Genomic DNA, 19997 nt, shown 5'->3' with positions numbered 1-19997 from the left:
TCTCACCACTTTTCCGGACGACAGAGGAGATCTCCAGCCCGGAGAGTCTTCTTCCTTTGACTGGTGGGGATAACCAGTTTGCCCGTCTTTTCGCCTTCCTGGACCATCTCGTGGCCACCTTGCCCGTGCCAAGCACCCCGGCAACTGGAATACCACGGTTTACCACTACCGCGAAGAATAGGGTAGTACCTTGTAACCGGGAAACTCTGCGGCTGGTTTCTTCCCTGGCAGTGCAACGACCTTCAGCTTTCCTCCATGTCGAGACCTCCTCTTCCTCTGGACGAAACACCGACTTCCACCTGCTGCCAGGAACAACTGCCCCCGCTGGAGCGTTCTTCCCATTTTCAGGTACTGTGTCCCGCCTGGCTTCCCTTGCGACAGATCGTTCGGGGTGACAGTAAATCCTCGACTTTCTAACCTGGGTTAGCCTGGGGCCTGTTAACTAACTTTTCCTGACTTGATCTCAATCTTTTATGAACTATCTACAAAGACTCTTTGGGCATAACCCCACTGTGTGATCCTGGACACATTTCGCTTGTTCTCTCTAAGAGTGGGCCTGACATTTGAACTTCCTTGCTCTCCAGTAGACTTTGGCTAACCTGCCTCACTGTGGTTCTTTGAAAAATTTGAAATTTGTGTGCTTTCATAACTTTGCCCTTTTTCCTCCCTTTTTTCTATAACTTATTAGAGTGCCATATTTTGTTAAGCGCTCACCTCTGTCTGAAAATAAGTGATGTTTCTCATTAAGACTTGTCTAATAAGTAATCTGGGTTGTATATATATAATAGTGACTGTGTGTTGAAATTATTTACCTCTTTGTGTGCTAGCGTAATTTACAAGTGTGTCTTTAAATAAATAATTATATACTTTTACACCAAAGCTCTGGTCAGTGTTTGCTTATGCTACTGTATCTCTGTACCTATTGTGTATACTCTATATACTGCCTAACTCATCTTGAGAGATGTCTGACTGCTCAGCCACAGCTACCAGGTAAATCTGGGTGGTACAGACTGCTACCAATTGGGTTTACTGCCAACCACCTGTAGTCCTAAATCTTTTGCAGTGGTCCCTAAGGGAACTACACAGATTACTGCCTAACAGCTGCCAATTCAGAAAGCGTTTGTAAGAGGACACTGTCTTATTATTAAAGCATCTAACTGAGCATGGCCATAAAGCATCTTTGAAAAAGTTTCAGTATTGTCAACAGGAGGTCGCCTATTTAGGATATCTCCTGTCAAAGGAGGGCAGGCGCCTTGCGCCTGAACGCATACAAAGCATCTCTAGCATGTCTGTCCAAATACGCAGAAAGGAGTTAGGGCCTTTATCGGTATGGCTTCATATTGCAGACAATGGATTCCGAATTTTCCACTTTTGATTAGGCCAATGTTGACATTGACAAGGAAGGATGTAGCTTTACCGTTACCTTGGGATACGAATTGTCAGGAAGCCTTTTATCTGCTCAAGACGGCATTATGTTTGGCGTCAGTATTAGGCACAACAAATGACAAAAAAAGAGTTTGTATTATTTGTGCATGAAAGAAATGGATGCACTTTGGCTGTTTTGACACAGGAACATGGAGGAAGAAGCCGACTATGCAGCTATTTTTCCTCCACGTTAGATCCTGTTGCATGCGCTTTGCCGAAATGTCTCAGGGCTGCAGCTGCTGCTGCCACCTCAGTGAAACAGAGTGAGGGTATGGTTTTGGGTCACTCTTTAACCGTGATGGTACCTCACTCAGTAGATGTTCTATTGAATAGGACACAAACTCTGCATCTCCCGTCTGCTCGACTTACAAGGTATGAGTTGATCCTATTTGCACCTCACATCAAAATTAAGAGATGCTGTTCTTTGAATCTGGCCGAACCTTTACCTGCTCTGAACAAGGACTGCACTAATAATGCATCCCATGACTGCCTGTATGTTACTAAAAAGGATACTAAAGGCAGGATTGATTTGAACGATACACCATGGACATCTCCTGATGGAGAGCTATTCTGCAATGGTTCTTGTTTTAAACTGCTTGATGGCACTTCCACTGCTGCCTACACAATCACCACTTTAGACACCATTATTGAAAGCAGGAGAATTCCTCACAACTCCGCCCAGGCTGTGGAGATAGTTGCCTTTACTAGAGCTTTTAAGATATCCCAAGGGCTTAGCATAAAGGTTTATACTGATAGTCAGTACGCCTTTGGAGTAGCTCACTACTTTGGAACATTATTGGCTTAAAGGGGTTTTTTAACATCTCATGGTAAAAAGATTCAGCATGGTCCTTTGATAGTGCAATTGTTATCCCCACTAGCCCCTCCCAAACAGCTATCGATAATGAAATGCACAGCACACTAGAGGGTGACTGACGACACTGGAAAAGGAAATGCGTTTGCAGACAAAATAGCAAAACAAACTGCCACCAACCCACACTCAAGAATGTATGTGTTTGACTCTGCTAGGTGGGTTGCTGAAACTGGGATGATGGAGGAGGGCATTAGTAGTGTGAAGGAAATTCAGGCTGAAGCAACAAAGGAAGAGATCGAAAGTTGGGCTTCTGGACCTGCAGGGTTGGATAATGAGGGTTGCTGGGTTGACCATGAGAAACAGAGGTGGATGCTGCCCAACACATATGTAACAGCTATAGTTACTAAGGCACATGGGCCAGCCCACATTAGTGCACAGAGAATTTGTAAGCATTTAGATCCAGCATGGTATGATGACAATATTCCAAAAATTGCAGAACGATTAGTGCAAAACTGTATGATTTGTCTTCAACACAATATTGGTAAGGGAACACAAGCACCTAAGGGTAGTTTTGGACCTCCCTCCCTACCATTTAAAGTGATACACTTTGACTTCATTGAGATGGAGCGATGCCAAAACTATAAATATGTGTTAGTAGTAATATGTGCCTTCAGTAAATGGGTTGAGGCCTTCCCTTTAAAAGATAATAATGCCACATCCTCTGCAAAAGTAATGCTGAAAGAGTATTTCCCTAGATTTGGGTTACCTAGAGTAATTTGGTCCGATCATGGGCCACACTTTATAGCGGCTGTCATACTTACAGGTATGCGAGGCGCTACAAATTGGTAAGTGATTTCATTCCACGAGACATCCTCAGAGTGCCGGTTTGGTAGAAAGTCATAACGGTATCCTTAAGAACAAACTAGTAAAGGTGTGTGCACATACTAAACTGAAATGGCCTGACGCTTTACCATTACTCTCCATGAGAGCTGCGGCTCAGACAAGAACGGGGCTTTCTCCCTACAAGATTGTCATGGGAGACCTACCAATATATGGAATGCACCTAGACCTAGAAAATGGTCAGAGATAGAGTACCTGTTTATTGTGACCAATTGACTCAAAACCTGTGTTTGATTCACCAACAGGTTTGAGACGCTTTTCCCTAGAAATACGAAGGACCTGGTCAACGCATTCGGCCTGGTGACTTTGTGCTAGTTAAGGACTTCAAGAGGAAGTTCAGCCTTGCGGCTGGTTGGAAAGGACCCTATCAGGTGCTGCTGGCTGTCCGAGTCGAGGGGAAGAAACACTGGATACATGTGGCACACCTGAAAGGAGTGCCCTTGTCTTTGCCCTATGACAAGTGGGTTAAGGAGGGGGTTGATGATCCTGAAACCAAGTGTGTGCCTTTGAAGCGGGCACCCATTCTGATCCCAAGCATCATTTTGAACCCAAACCACTTGAGAATTCATCACTTTCTTCAGATTCTGATCTCTTGTTTATGGACCACTCTGTACCTGGAGCAACAAGATATAATCTTCGACCATGGAAATAGTTAGGGAATTACATTTTTGTAGACTAGGACAGTGTAGAATGTATACTGCACCCACAAGAAACCAACAACCTTCCCTCCAATCCCCCTAAAGATGGTTCAATGAGTTCCACAGGGGGGCAGGGTAAGAAGACTGATAAGAAGACTACAAGCAAGATTGGCCATGTGGTCAAGTGCCACCCACAGATTAACTTATAGAGCGTGTTTCACTGAGGCTTCTTAACATACACTGAAAACTATGCCTATATTTGGGGCACATAGGATTGACGACATGGTAAGCATTACTACTGGAAATCCTGTATCAAATGGACTATGGTCACGAGGGACAAGCTCATAATAATAACAATTGTAGCATGTATAGTGATTACACTAACACCTGTACTATGGTATCTGGAGAGTTCACATCGGCTTAGTATATTACTGCCTACTGTCAGCATGACCACTTTGTCTCCTCTCTGTGTACACTCTCACACTCTTTGACCACTTGATCTTAAACACAGAGAAGGATATCATAATAATTCAATCAAACAGATCATGAATGCCACTCATGCAATCTTGAACAAAACCTCCTGCTGGGTATGTTCTCACCTACCACAACACAGTGAGAAAGGTTTAGGATGGTACATCTATCTACTCCCACTATCAACTTCTTGATATGCATCTTTTAGAGCTCTGTTCATTGGGAGATGGAATGATAGTGCCACTGGTAACTTTGATGTAACAAACATTCATGAATTCGACCAACTAGTGAATTACCTGTAGGGTGTTCTGTCTTTGCAAATAAAAGTACGACCAATACTTCCTCCACTAAGAATTCTGATAAACATGCTAGACCCTATCAATCTATGGTCTCATTTAGAATGTCGCCAGTAGGGAACAGGGAAGAGATTCCTCCATCCTGCACCATTAATCATGATCCTGACATAGTACCACAATGTCTACGAAAGGAAGGTTCCCGGTATATGGGAACATATGATAAATGTTTAAACACTGCAGTTTTGGTAAATGAGAATAGAGATTATACATTGGGGGATCCATTTACTTTGTCTGTGGCAAAGAAGCTTATCCATGGTTACCTAAAGATTGGAAGGGAAAGTGTTATCTGGGGATACTATTGCCAGGAGTTTGTCACATCCACTGCAGATATACTAAAACACCGTTTTAGGAGAGAAATAGATGATGACACCCCTCTCCGAGTATTAGGAGACATAGCAAAAGCTATGGTTCCATTTTGGGGCCAAATAATAAACTCCTGAGATGTTAGGAGATTGGCTAAAGTGTTAGAGAACACTATCAATGAAAGTACTGACATACTGCTTAACAGTTCAACATGATGTTAGAACAAAGAGACATAAGGTTAGTTGCTCTTCAGAATATAATGGTTTTAGATGTCATGTTAGCTGAGTGTGGTGGTGTATGCAAAATGGTTGAGTCAGCGTGTTGCATGTACGTACCGGACTCCTCCCCTACTGTGTTTCAAGCAATCAAAAGGTTACATATACTGAGTTCTGAAGTTCACGTCCCTGAAGGGGATTGGGACATTGAAACATGGGCCTGGAATCTGCTTAGAACTTGGGGTTGGAAAATATTCTCAGCACTTGCTATTATCATTGGGGCAATTCTATTCTGCTTCTGCATACAATGCTTGCCTATTCTAGGTTCTACACTAGGTAATTGCTGTTCTAGATTTATGATGAAGTTGCAACCTGGTCCTCATCTTCCTGTAGATATAACCAATGCCTTGATCATGCAAGATGTTGCCATCAAACAGTTTATGATGATCAATGTATAAGACTTGAATGACTTAGGTTGTTCTGATGATAATGATACATGATCTCAAAGTACTAAGAATATGTTGGCTTAGGCTAAAAGGAGGGTTTGTAAAAGCACATTCATTTTGTATCATCTTATATTGGCCTAAGCACACACATATTGCATCGCATGATTGCGCCTTCCAAACTCCATCTTGGTCATTTTACTCACTTTACCGGGTTTTCATTCTACCCGTGGAAAAGATTCTGAGTCACCGCTCTGAAAGCTCTTTAACATGCCCCTGCACAGAAATACGAGGAATGTGAAACACGTTGTTTTGTCTTTAACTTAGAACCTCGAAGAGTTGACACAAATGTAGCTAATTTATAAATAAGGTGCCTCCCTGCCCTCCTGACTCTTGACTTTCCGCAGCTAATTGTGGAAATATGCATTTAGATGATTAAAGGAAGCACAATTCCTGCCATGTATATTTTTGAAAGCCCGAGCTACTGAGTCAAAAGGCAGACTGTCCTTTTAGTCGAGAAACAACATAGATAATGGAGTGCAAGGAATGTTACCTTGTGTTAGGAACAAGATATACTCCTTCACCCCACTCTGCTCCGTTCCCAGACAGTAAATTGTCTGAGGCATGGCGCAGAGCGTTGTACCATGTGTTGCCATAGCAAAATGCCCATGTCCGCAGGTCACAAACCATCATCACACGATGGACAGTAACAAATTCTAACTGTTCTGTAGAAGGTATAAAGTATGTTCGCTTCTCCATGTCTTTGCTCATCTTCTCTATTCCTGTACACATGCATTGATGAATCTGGGTCTGCTTAAGCGATAATAAACTGTTATATATTTGTTTCTCGTGACTGGTGCGTCTTCATTTATTCGCAGTAATCCATATTTGGAACTAACACTCTGGTGTAATGGGAGAGAGGGAGGAGAGTAAGGGGGCAGGGAGAACAGATGAGGTGGGGGGTTGGGGTGTGGGCAGAGGGAGCAGATGATAGAGAGGACAGGATGTCACCAGTTTTGGAGGAAAGGTGGGAGGACAATGCAGAGCATAAGGCCTGGGAGAGGAGAAGAGGACACTGCGGTAGGATTGGCGAGTTCCTTGCAGATTTTAAAGAGTAAGTTGTGTTGTTTGTGGCTCCAGAAATGTGAGCTTGGACATGAGCTCTTTTTTTGGAGCTGATGGAGTCTGTATTGGCTTTGGAGTAGGCAGCAGACCAGTTTGTCAGGGGATGAGCTAGATGTCTGCCACTTCTACTCTTCCACTTTGCACTTTCGTTTCAAGGCGGCTAGGTCAGAGTCATACCAAGAGTTGTGTTTAATGGCAGGCTTCATGTGAATCCTCATGAGCGGGACAAGGATGTCCAGGGTGTTAGTGATAGAGAGATGGAGATTTGTTAGGGCAGAGTCGCGGGGAGAATCCCATGAGGGGGGCGGGGGAGAGACGAAGGAGGAGGCAAAGGCAGCTACTGACACACGCTTCATTTGGCACAGGATGGAGAAGGAGATTGGCTGTGTGGGAGAGGGAGACTGGGGTCAAGGAAGGTCGAGGAAGGAGGAGAGGATGGAGTGGTCAGTCCAGGATAGAGGGGTACTGAGGGGGTTTGAGACGGAGATGTCTGTGATGTGATGTGAACATCCAAGGAGTGCCCAGCAGAGTCGGTAGGGCCAGAGGGAAGGATAGTGAGGGAGAGAGAGTTTCAGCCATCACAGAAGAGAGCAATGTCTACATCAGGGGAGTTGAGATGGATGTTGAAATCCCCAAGAAACATAAGTTTGGGGTTGGATAAAGAAGAGAAGAGGTGAGGTATGCCCATTCTAAGAGGAAAGGGGAGGATAGACCAGGGGGTCTGTAGATGGTGGCAAGAATAAGAGAGAAAGAGGGGAGATAGACAGCCTGCAGACTAGGCTTTCAAAGGAGGAGTCGGAATGAGTGGGGATGATGGTGGCAGGAACCCACTCAGGGAAGATAAAAGCCACTCCACCACCAGAGCGAGAGGGTCTGGGGTTGGATATGATCTTGCTGCCATCAGAGAGAAGAGTGTCGAAAGCAGTGACGGAGCTGGCCTTGAACCGGGTATTAGTAAGGGCAAGGACGTCAAGGTTAAGGTCTTCGAGGAGGCAACAGATGTCGGAGGAGTATTTAATGGCAGAGCGGTAGTTGAGGGCATCTATGTGAAGCTGGTGACCCCCCTTTGAAAGATTTGTGAGGGGTAGAGCAGGGATGCAGTACAACCCTTGGGGAGGGTAGCATGGAGGGAGATAAAGAGGGGTGGAAGGCGAGGGTGGGAAGTTGAAAAGGGAAGGGAGACACCTGTCCAGAAGGAGAAGTTTGGGCTGAGAACCCTGGGCCATCTTAGTGACATTGTGATAGACATTGAAGGTGCATTTTGAAGAGTTGAAGTGAGCCAAGAGCACTTCCCATCTAGTGCTGCCAGTAATGGGTGAGGCAGAGAAAGGGGAGAGGACAGAGACCATATGAGGGGGTCCATAGGTTAAGTTGAAGGAACAGTAAAAAGAATGCCAGTGATAGTTTGTCTGGAGGAGGTATCGATGAAGGTGTCTGCGATGGGCAGCCCAGGGTTAGCTCTTAGGACTGCCTTTTTTTGTTTCTTCCTTCCAGACTTTGTGAGGGTGGGTAGGAGCTGGAGAAACAGTTTGAGAAAATAGGGGAGACAGAGAGCACCATCAGGGGGAAGGGGCAGATGGGGGGGAGGTCCCAAGAGGTAGGTCACAGTCACTGTGCAATGATAGACACACACTAGGTGGCCAGCGGACAGAAAACAAGTTGTGCTACAGGTGCCAAGGTGTGTGGGAACAGGAATAGTAAAAGTACCAAAAGTTATTTTCAAGGCAAAGCAATCAAACCACACAAGGTGACAAAGGCTACACAGATGTAAGGGCACCTCAATTTGATTTTTGCAGAAAGGTAGTCTAAACACAGAAAATGAAAATGGCTCACAGTTGAGAAACATTTGGCTAAGCAGGCACTCGGTTATGAGAAAGAAGGTGGTTGTTGAATAGAGCTACATAGAAGTAGTAAGAAGTTTGTGCTCAAAGGAGCATGCCATAGTGTCAGTGTGGGGCAGGTGTCAAGAGAAGGAGGCGACAGACTGCCTCATAGTGGCTTACCAGGGAAGATGTAAGATCCTTTGGAGTTCTTCAGGGCTGCAAGGTCTGTCAGAAAAAAGCAGCGGGAGGTGCTCCCTGCTCCGACAGGCTTGGACAGGGGCCTTGGGGTTGGGGACCGGCGTTCACCTGCTGGCTAATTAGATTGGGCCTTATGATGGAAGCAAGGTTCAATCAGTGAGGAGGAGGAGGGAGTAGAGGTCAGGCACTCCAATACGAGCAATCAGGAGGTGGCCATGATCAGGAGGAAGGCCATTAGTACAAAACAGAGGCAGCACAGCGTTAGATTAAGAATAAGAGGTGCGCAAATGAAGATCAGTGCTCTGTATGATGCTGGATTCATGCAGCAGTGAAAAAAATTAAAGCTTTTTGGAAATTATTTTCTTTGATGCAGTTCTGTTGAGCGCACGGTGCTCCGCACAAGGTGGGGTATTTCAAATAAGCCCCACAAGCCCTCTGGGCTTACCTGAACAGTAGGCAGGCTGGCTGGTAGTGCTTCCTCCCGACCCTTGTGGACAGTGGTAGAGGGCAAGATCTTTTTCCTCTGGCTTCCGGGATGAGCTGGAGGAGCCGAGGCTCAGACAGGGGCCTTTGGGGTGGGCTTTGGGTGGGATCGGCTATACATCTTCCAAGTTAAAATGGAAATAGTTACGAATTGCAGGTGCTTTATAGTGGGTACATTCCTGCCAGAGAGTCGATCAAGGTTTATACTGCATCCTGAAACCTTACATTATTCACCAGGGGGTGTATGGGCGACTCCATGATCAGCTTTGTTTGTGCGAGATGCTATGAAGAAGGTACACACATGAAATCGCAAATACCCCATACCATGGGTCCTTTCTTCCATGCAACACAGATGCTGTTCCATGAAATTTGGCACCCAATATGGACAAATGTGTCTCCAGAAAACCTCAGGAATAAAGCATTATTATAGCGGGGTCTGTATTTGTCGGCTACAGCATCCACTACAGGTATCTGTGTCGAATCACAACACGTATAACTGTGGTTCATGAGAGGTGATTGTGTCAGTCCCCTGCCTGTATCTAGAGGTGCTGGATGGGGTGGCCACAGGCACAGATTGCCACCATCAACGAGTTGGTGCTGGAGCTGGGCTCGGAGATGGTATATGGGGTTCCCTTGGGCCACTCTGCCCCTGATCTGTGACAGTGGACATTTGCAGAAAATGGGCCCATGCCATGACTGTCTTTTTACTTGATTCTCCAAGGCAGAATTATTTTTGCTGTCCTGAATGGTTTGACATTGAGTCATTGACATAAATTAGTGAGCAGTAATTTATGTCACTGAAATTACCTTGAGGTATTTTTATTTAATGGGGTGAACCCCCCATACACCCATAACGTACCCACTTCCGCCCCTACCCGTCTCATCCCACTATACCATCTACCTTAAACATAAGCATACCATTTTTCCCCACCACAAGGCAGTTTCGGCAAAGTAAATTAGTACAATGTATTTCACTTCATCAAAACAAGAGTGTACGCCCTGAAGCCTGCTTCGTCAATGTAATATCCCATGTTCTTGGAGGAAGGAGGGAAGACCCTTGAGGAGTAATATTAGGAGAAATGGGGAAAGCCGTACAACAGGGGAGGTTGTAGGAAACCATAAGATTAAAACCAGAGGGAACCACGAGGAGGAGATTAGCTGGACTATTGCAAGTGAGGATGGAGATCTAGCTTAATGAGGTAGAGGATGAAAGACAGGAGAGTGTAGGAGAAATAGAGGTCGCCTTATAAACAAGACCACTGTAAATTATCAAAAAGGAAGACAACGCAGGTGTGAAAAGGGACAAAGCTAGGAACTTGGGACAGGGAGGTAGCGTATGAAATATAGTAGGAAGAACTAGATTGCTCATTCCCTGGCGGAAGCTGTCACCATGGAACAACCACAGCAAATGGGCATGGAGATCCCAGGGAGGGATCTTCTAAGACATTGGTGGACTACATGCATATGCCCGTGAGCCTGACAAGCCAGGAGATTATAGAGAAGTGTGATGGACATATACAACCCCAGGACTTTAAATGTGAATCCATAAGCCGCTCATCCTGGATGTGGTCTAAGGTTGTTCACCAAACTAAGGTTAAGGGAACTTTTCAAGGTGCCCTCAAGTCCAAGTGCAAATGAGAGCTTCTGTGGCACTGTGACCCGGACTGGCCCTGGTAGACAGCCAGATAAAGTATAGAAAAGGGAATAGAGGCAGACAAACGCCTAGAAAACATTAAACTGAAAGTAACTTTTCTAACCAAAGTCACTTAGACTCCTCATCTAGAGACTTTTACGGAGTCAATGCTCACCATATTCCTGTGGAACACTCCAGCTCCTGAGGTTCCGAATGATTTTTGCTTGGCCAGTATCGTGTAATCAAACATCCAAAACGGTACTCCTGTAGCTGCCTTTGGGGTAAGAAATCCTCCGACATGCCTCTAGCATTCCATGAGGTAATTGCTGGAACAGCGGCTATCCCTCTGGGCAGCTACATGGACACTGCACACGATAGCCATCTTGAATTATGTGTTCTGCACTTTTTTCCTTTGCCACCATCTGCGCCGTCTCAATGAAACAGAAGTGTAGTGGTCGGAGGTTTGGCAGCAGAGTGGTCTATAGGCAATTTGAGGATCTTTCTCCATTAAACCCCCGACACTCTTGCTTGCCCCTTTCCCCCAACAAACAATGGCCATCATCCTGCCAGGCTCCCCTACCTCCATTATGTTACCACTTCCTCAATTGTAAGCACATACCCAAGGTCTTGCCACCCACCAGCCTCATTGTTGAATGCCAGCTCCCAAGAAGTGGAAAATAAATACCTGGCATTCTAGTACCGTCCTGAACACCCCTCAACTTTCCTTACCCTGCCATCATGTTACTGCTATTGACAGCGGTTTCTTACCGGAAGCCCTGCTGACATGGTCCTAACTCAGGCCCGCAGCTGCCGCTCTCTCACTAAGTATCGCCACACTTGGCTGCAGGACACTAAGGCCAACTGCCGAGCGTGGTGCTGCACAGAGTGCAGGAGTCTATTTCTTTGCCAGACCTGCGGATTGAGCACTGACGCATAGCAGCGCTGTGCTGCTAGTAGTGGACCTTGGAGTGTTCGAGACCTGCTGCAGAGCACAACACAGCCAGGCCACCCTTCCTGTTGTGACATTATGGCAGTAAAATAAGACTTATTTCTCGCTGGTGTGACCTCCCAGTAAGGTCATCTGGCACATAAGTAGAGGGGTTTCACACGCTGTGTTTGCTACATGCCTTGGCTCCTCATGACACTGTTGAAGGCTCAAAGTGTGGCCATGGACTGGCTGTGTGACCTTAAGCACTTTGGACACAAGCCTTGGGGTTTGGTAACCATGACATAAATGAGGAAACCAGAAAATGTGATGTTTTTTCGTTCGCTTTTAAGGGAGATTTTACAATCTTGTCAAATTTCAATTTGTGACACACAACCCCTCCCAAATGTTGTTGGGGGTCTAGGGAAGTAGGCGTATGGGCTTTGCTGTCTGTGTTTTCTTGGACATGGCTTCAACAGGCCCAGGCTCACCCTACAGTGAGAAATTTCCGGACATATCCTCCTTGTGCAGAGAACACCTATCCAGCCATCTCTCCTCTTGACGCTGCACCTCATAGAATACAGTTAAGTACCACAGTAAATTCCATTTAATTGTACACATAGCTCCTCTACCTGTTCCTTCGTGCGCATCTTAACTATCCCCCGTCCTCATCCCAACAATCTACCAGACTTTGCTTCTCCCCATCACTACTGAAATGAATGTTCTATCTTCCTTGTTTGCCTCTGACAGGCAAAGCGCTTTGATGCCATAAACTATGGCAGCAGGAGTTATACAAATGCAAGATAACATAACATGTAAAAATATATTTTCTTAATGACACCCCCTGGAAGCCATGCGCAACAGTCATCTTAGTTATAGTAAAATGCCCCCTTCCCCCCTCTCCCCCCCCCGCCGCATTGCTTACCAGATAAAAGGGTTGCAATTGAATAGCCCATCCTATTCTCATATTTTGTGCCGTTCTGTGTTCTATGCATTAATAACAGTAACATGCATTGTGTTGTGCAGGATAGTTTAAGCCAATGTTAGTAACTTATTGAGAACATACCAATTCCTTTTCCAGAAGGCCAGGCCAAGAAGCGTTACTGCCATCACCGAAGATAAAACGACAGGGAGAATGAAGGCCAGTAGAATTGCTTGGGCTATGAAACAAATCAAAATAATTAACATTATTTCAGCTGGATACGGCTAGCTCTATACTGCTGGGCTCAGAAATTAGAAAAACCACGCCCTTTGTGCCTGGTATTACAGAATGTGACAACACACAACATCTGTGACACCAAGAGAAATGTAGCATTTTACTTACTTATTAATAACTTGAGGCTGCAGCGTGTTAAAGAAAAATGATCAGAAACAAATGTGAAACACATGGCTGTTGAAACTGTCAAAATATCCATATTCACATTGTTAAATGGCAGGGGTTTGAAAGTAGTCCATAAGCACTGTCAGTAACTGATGGAATGATTCTAAAACCCCTATGTTGCCCGTAAAGTACTCCCAAATGTTTCCACTAATTATGGCGGTAACGTAAGAATTCCGGAATTTTTTTTGAATTCTCCGATTATACAATTGGATGAAGTAGCCCCTCGCTGTTCAGTTTAGAGTTATTTCAAGCAAGCGAGGAGTGCCATGGCCAGGCTCTTAAGGAAAACTACAGCAAAACAAGAGGTGATGGCTGGAAGGTTTAGAATTGATCTTAACCTCTGGCATTGCTCTGGGCAACCCTCCAGACCATGGTGCTTTGCCTGCCAAGCCATTACAAAAGTAGAAGACCATATGCAAATCAGGCTTGGTCCTACTCCAAAAGGGGCAGGCCAACCCGGACTGCTAGATCACATCCCTTCTGCCCGAGACCACAAGCATACCTAAACATGTTTCAGCCTCGTTAGGCCTCATCAGTGAGGAGTAGCATGGGACTCTAGGTCCAGCAGGCTCGGGACACACTTCTGGGCAAACCCGTCCCACTTGGGGGGACTACAGTAAAACAGAAGAGGTGATGGCTAGAGGGTTGAGAATTAATCTTAACCTCTGGCATTGCTCTGGGCAACCCTCCAGACCATTGTGCTTTGCCTGCCAAGCCATTACAGAAGGGGAAAGACCATATGCAAATCAGGCTTGGTCCCACTCCAAAAGGGGCAGGCCAGCCCGGACTGCTAGGTCACATCCCTTCTGCCCGAGACCTCAAGCATACCTAAACATGTTTCAGCCTTGTTAGGACTCATCAGTGAGGAGTAGCATGGGACTCTAGGCCCAGCAGGCACGGACACACTTCTGGGCAAACCCGTCCCACTTGGGGTGACTACAGTAAAACAAAAGAGGTGATGGCTAGAGGGTTGAGAATTAATCTTAACCTCTGGCATTGCTCTGGGCAACCCTCCAGACCATTGTGCTTTGCCTGCCAAGCCATTACAGAAGGGGAAAGACCATATGCAAATAAGGCTTGGTCCCACTCCAAAAGGGGCAGGCCAGCCCAAACTGCTAGGTCGCATCCCTTCTGCACAAGACCACAAGCATCCAATAAAATGTTGCAGCCTTGTTTGGCCTCATCAGTGAGGAGTAGCTTGGGATTCGAGGCCCAGCAGCCATGGGACCCACATCTGGGCAAACCCGTCCCACTCGAGGTGAATACAGTTAAACAAAAGAGATGATGGCTAGAAGGTTTAGAATTGATCTTAACCTCTGGCACTGCTCTAGGCAACTCTCCAGACCATTGTGCTTTGCCTGCCAAGACATTACAAAAGGGGAAAGACCATATGCAAATCAGGCATGGGCCCACCCCAAAAAGGGCATGCCAGGCCAAACTGCTAGGTCACATCCCTTCTGCACGAGACCACAAGCATCCCCAACATACTTGGGCACCCTTCCCAATTCAAAAGCGCAGCATTCTTTTCACTGGCTTTTTTCATATACTGCTTTCTTCTTCTCTTCTCTTCTTATTTTCTTTCTAGGTACCCCGTTCGCCATTTTGTATTTTTCCTTCAACTCTTTTTGTGATGTTAGTTTCTTATCAAAGATAAGCAGTGATGTCACAACTAGAACGTAAAAAGAACATTATGTGTAGGTTTGTATTACTGCAAGTCACACGTTCAACCGAATAACACACAGAGATACACAAGTGAAAGCTGGCATTGTTTGTTAATAAAGGAGACACAATGAGCGTGTCATTTGTGGTACAAAACTAATTTTACACACAAAAAAAAATTGAATTGTGAGGCAGTCCCACCAACTGCTGAAAGTATTTTGATTAAGGAAGTCAATTGCCTGTGCCATATTCTGTTCGAAGTGGAAGAACAAATGTACATTTGACATTACGCATGTCCAACCTCCGAAGAGATTTGGGCTCAGCCACGCTACCAGGGGGCGAGTCAAGGTACCTCCCAGAGCCTTTTTTTGGAGCTCAGTGGGTGAGAGTTATTGGAGTCCTGCATGTTTTGGGAGCTGCAGTTCAGTATGCGAAGCCTGTATCGTTTTACCCCTGCCACTCCTCCCCTGTCTTTCCCACGTTTGTCAGTACTTCAGATTATGAGTTGGACACTTTGCCTTTGTGCCCAGGGCCTAGTGCTGCATAATGATTGCTTTTATGGATGGGGCTTGATTTTTACTTTTTGTTCTTGGCTCAATGCCACCTTATAGCGAGCTGTCGAAGAGATGGGGACCATCTATAAAGTATAATACAGACAATAACTACAATAACTGTGGTCTTTTGTGCCGGATCATGAGGATCAAGGGCAACACAGTGGAAAGTTCAAAGGTGGATTACTGTGTTAGAGAGGACTTTAGGGAAATCTTCTTCCCCCTCCTCATTTGTTGCCAGATCCTCTTCTCTTAGACAACATCAACCTTTTGCTGGTAAAAGCAATCGTGGAGCTGGGATCAGAGCCGGAAAAGGGGAGAAGGGATAATACTGCTGGTACTTGCCAGTTCAAAGGAAAGATGGGTGCATGCTCCCTACCTTGGATCTGAGACCAACAAACAAGTTCCTTCAGAAGGACAAATTCAGAATGGACACCCTCACCCAGATAATTCAGGCCCTGCAGTCAGAGGTCTGATTGCTGTCACTGGACCTCTAAGAGCCAAACCGCCATATATCCAATAGCCCCAAGCACAGGAAATTCTTAGGTTTGTTGTCAGGAACACCCACTACCAATTCAGAGTTCTCCCCCACGCCCTAACATCTGCCCCAGAATCTTCACCAGGTTGTCAGCAGTAATGGCCATATGTCTCAAGAGGGAGAAGGTGTATGGCTTTCCATATTTAGACAACTGGCTCATTTGAGCATTGGGCTTCAAAGATATTGTGACATATCCTGCCGCAGAAACAGGACTACCTCCTCACCTTAAAGATATCCCATGTGGTTCCCTTCCAAATTTCCCCAGGTTATTGTAGCAGTACTTGAAATCCACTCAGGCAGGGCCCCCACCCTTTCATACCACTCCCAGGAGAGGGTATCAAACATCAGTCAGCTGGTTGATGTCTCTGGTTCCGACCTCAGCATTCTTGCACCTCTTGGGCCTCATGGCCTCCTGTATTTTTCGGGTGCCAGAGGCTTGGCTGCACAGGAGGTTTCTCCCATGTTTACTGCATTGTGTCTCAGTTCTCTGGCAGCATGACCAACGGGCTTCAGCTCTTAAAAAAAGGGTCCCACCTCCCGTGGTGTGTCCAATGAGACAACCTGCGGACTGTAGAGCATCTATGGCAAGCTTGGCATATCAAAGTGGTGAAGAAGGAAAGGTTGGGGAGGGAAGGCAGTCGGAAGAAAGGACTAGCACATCAGAGAGAGTTGATAGAAGAACACACTGGAAACAAGCTTGTGGGTGGGTACAGAGAAGGAGAGAGCCGGAGTACACCACAGAGGGGCAGAAGAGAGTAACATATGGATCCTAGGCAGGGGTGACAACCTAGCTAGCTAGATTATGCAGGTTACAGCAAGTCAAGACAACTCTTAGTGTTATATTTTTAATACAGCTGCATTTGTTTTATTTCATTGAATCTTGCTGCTAAGAAAGCTCTTAGTTTGACTTCCTGCATTAAGAGACATGCTCGAATTACGTTTTTTCCGGGTTTGTGACAAGTTGGATTTAGGACGTTGAGGCTCGCACAATAGGACCACAATCTTAAGGTAATCAACCTACTTACTGAGTTTTTTTAATATCTACTATTTAATCTTAATAGTACCAGAGAGTACTTCTGAAACACTTACTACTTATTCTATAAAAACCATGGTTAGCCAGCATACTGCAATGTTTAGTAAAGAAAAAGGTATTAACACCCATACTAAACTTGCACAATCTAAGTAACAACATAGAGCCAAAGTCAGTATGTTATGAAAACTGCTTTATTCGACACAAGATCCCTAAATGCACATGCAATTGATATACATGACTATATAGTGAAACATGATTCTCACAGAAATGTGGCTCCAATAGGTCCTGTGATGGATTTAGATGTACCAGTTAAATAAAAGTGTTTCAGATAAATAATCACCTGAATACTAAACGTGGGGGAATGGCAATTATTTTGAAGGAAGAATTGCGATTTTTCTATGTTCCAGTAACATGCACAGGATGCGAAATTGTGCAACTTAAATTGAAACCAGATTCAACCAACTGTATCAGCCTCCTTCTTTTATATCACCCACCTCAAGACATGCATGATTTCAATGAGGAGTTAATACAGTATTTAGAGCTTTTAAATTAATCAGGCAATGCAAGCTTGTTCCTAGGCGATTTTAATTGCTGGTATCAAGATACAACAGACCATGAAGCAGTCTCACTGGAACACAACCTCATGAGTACAGAATGTACTATACTTAACACTCAACCTACACATTCAAACGGTAAAATACTTGATTGGGTAGACTGTAGAAATGTACAATCTGAGATTGAGACAAAACCTTGCATTTGGTCAGACCATATTACCCGCACAATTCAAACATATCAAGCACATAAGCATGACAATAAACCTACTCCATCTAAGAAAATCCAAATAAGAAACTTCAAGAAAATTAGTACATTTGACTTGAACAAATGGATTGCCCTAGGAATGGAGTATAATTTTGATGAAGATAAACCTGAGCTTTTAGTAAAAGCCTTTTAATTGTTTATGACCCACATGCTAGATCAGGTTGGACCATTAAGAACCTCCATAGTTAAAGAAAGGACTTACCATCATGATTGGTTCCCTAAGGAAAAAAAATCCCGACGTACATAAAATTGCTTGGAATTAGTTTAAGAAAACCTATAAGTGTGTTATATATCAAGCAAAGAAAAATTGTCAAATAGCGGGAGCAGACAAACGGGTTAAGCAACTATTCAGTATATTACAGAAAATGGAAAAACCAATACAGCAACCTTGTTCCTTCATACCAACAAAAGATAATTGCATCAGAGTTCAAAAAGCTTTATCAGATAAAGTTTCAGCTGCTCGAGATAAGATTAGTACCCTTACATTGGACGATTCTTGTACCACTTCCATCCCAGAGGGTGTTGTAAGGAACTCATTGTGGCAACAGTAAAGACAGACACAAGTGATCATAGTCCAAAGGTGTTTATAAAACTGTATAAATGGGTGAGAAAAAACACCTAATCTAAACCTAAATCTTAGATGGGAACAAGCTATGACCATCAAATAATATAAAGGCAGTCCAAGTGGCGTCTTGTCAAATAAAAAGGGTCTATACTAAAAAAAAAAAAAACTATTGCCAATCCTTACCGCTAAGTTACAAAATAGTGTGGGATAATGTTCATCAGAAATTAAAGAAGCGTTCACAAAAAGATAAGGATGGTATAACTAGGGCCCCCCTTCCCCATGTTTTTAACGTGGAACAAGGTGGGACTCTCGAGCATAGCACTCTCCTGGGCTTCTCCAGCACAAGCTTACAGTTAGTTTCCAAAATGTCAGGGACATCTGTGGCCAAGTCTCTTTTACACCAAGTCTCTTGCCTCAGAGGGCCTAATGTACTATAAACAACAAAACAAAAGTTCTTTCTAGTAATCTTCCCGTCGGGTGATTTCCCTTCACCCTTGGATTCTCCTCCACCGGGCTCCAAATCTTTTGCAACGTTGCCCACCCTCAGTCGGGTTCACTACAGCCTTTCATTCAAGATATCACAACTTGTAACATTGAAGAGTCTCAATGTCTTTTTAAACAATCGTTCATTGTGGACATCCCTCAGCTGGGTTCACTCTCACTCACTCACTCTTGTAGATACGATGTATACTGGGTGTTACGTTTTGCTCTCATTGGTGGGCATCCCTGACCTGGGTTCACATTTGCCAGTTTGACACAGTTCACTTATTTGTAACACCTTGTGGGATTCACTTCCCTCAGCTTTTTCCAGCCCCTCATCATGATTTCTTGTAAGCCCCAGTCAGGCTTCACCTTATCCCCCAGTCAAGCTTCACTTTAGTCCCCGTCAGGCTTCACACATTCACTGTTCACACAGCGTTTCCCTCAGTCGCGTGCAAAAGCCTGTTTCACAATGTCAAAACTTTGGTAATGGGTTAAGGACTGACAATTGTACAAGGGATTTTGGCTTGACCCTTGTATGACCACCTTAACTCTTTGTCGGCCTTTCCTACGGCCTCTTATTACTGTAACGTAAACAAAAAAAGCAGACCAGCCAGAGTCTTTTTAATGGATGCCCACGTGGCGCCGGACCACTCTGCAGCTGGTCTTTCTCTGGGCTTTAAAAGTTCACTACCACAAAAGTTCTTTGTTCATAACTAGTTGCTGTTTGCAACCTTCACTCAACACCATCAGGTTTACTATCGGTTCTCTTTCTTCGACTCACCGGCTGTGCTGACCTGCTTGTCATTTCTTGTCTCTGGAGTCAAGGCCGGTACCACGGTTGCACGCATGCCTCCCCGCCTCGGTTATCAGTCCGGGAGGGTCCTGTGCACCGTTGGCATCTATAACACCACACGTCAGCTGTAGTTCCCAATCTTATGATTCCTTTCACAGAGGCTTCCCGAGTTTGGGTCAAAAAGGGCAAGGGCACTTCCCTCCTTGTTATCCTTTCTGGTCTCTCTGCCTTTCTTCTCTGTTTGAACTGACGTCATGGAATAGCTGCTTCCTCGTGCATTTGCACTGGTACAAAGTGTGCTCTTGTGCTCCACATTTTATCCCTGTGGGGAAGGGAAAGGGGCGTCTGGTGTGTGTAGTTATTGTCGATTGCCTGATTCTGCCTGTCCCTTGTGTTAAGACAAGTCAGGTAAACGGCTCTGGTGTT

General features: G+C 44.9%; 1 protein-coding gene across 5 annotated transcripts in view; it reads right to left on the bottom strand.

Moving 5' to 3' along the window:
• Positions 1-19997, bottom strand: part of OSMR (oncostatin M receptor) — a 608749-nt gene that overhangs the window by 147519 nt on the left and 441233 nt on the right. For all 5 annotated transcript variants that reach the window (XM_069627159.1, XM_069627158.1, XM_069627161.1 and 2 more), the window contains one exon: positions 12816-12909. In XM_069627159.1, the coding sequence (XP_069483260.1) occupies positions 12816-12909 (94 nt within the window). The remainder of the gene's footprint in view (positions 1-12815; positions 12910-19997) is intronic.

The sequence above is a fragment of the Ambystoma mexicanum genome, chromosome 6p (genome assembly GCF_040938575.1).
Source record: "Ambystoma mexicanum isolate Mex_15411 chromosome 6p, UKY_AmexF1_1, whole genome shotgun sequence".
NCBI lineage: Eukaryota > Metazoa > Chordata > Amphibia > Caudata > Ambystomatidae > Ambystoma > Ambystoma mexicanum.
The sequence above is the reverse complement of the archived record's forward strand: the minus strand, read 5'-3'. Positions and strand labels throughout refer to the sequence as shown.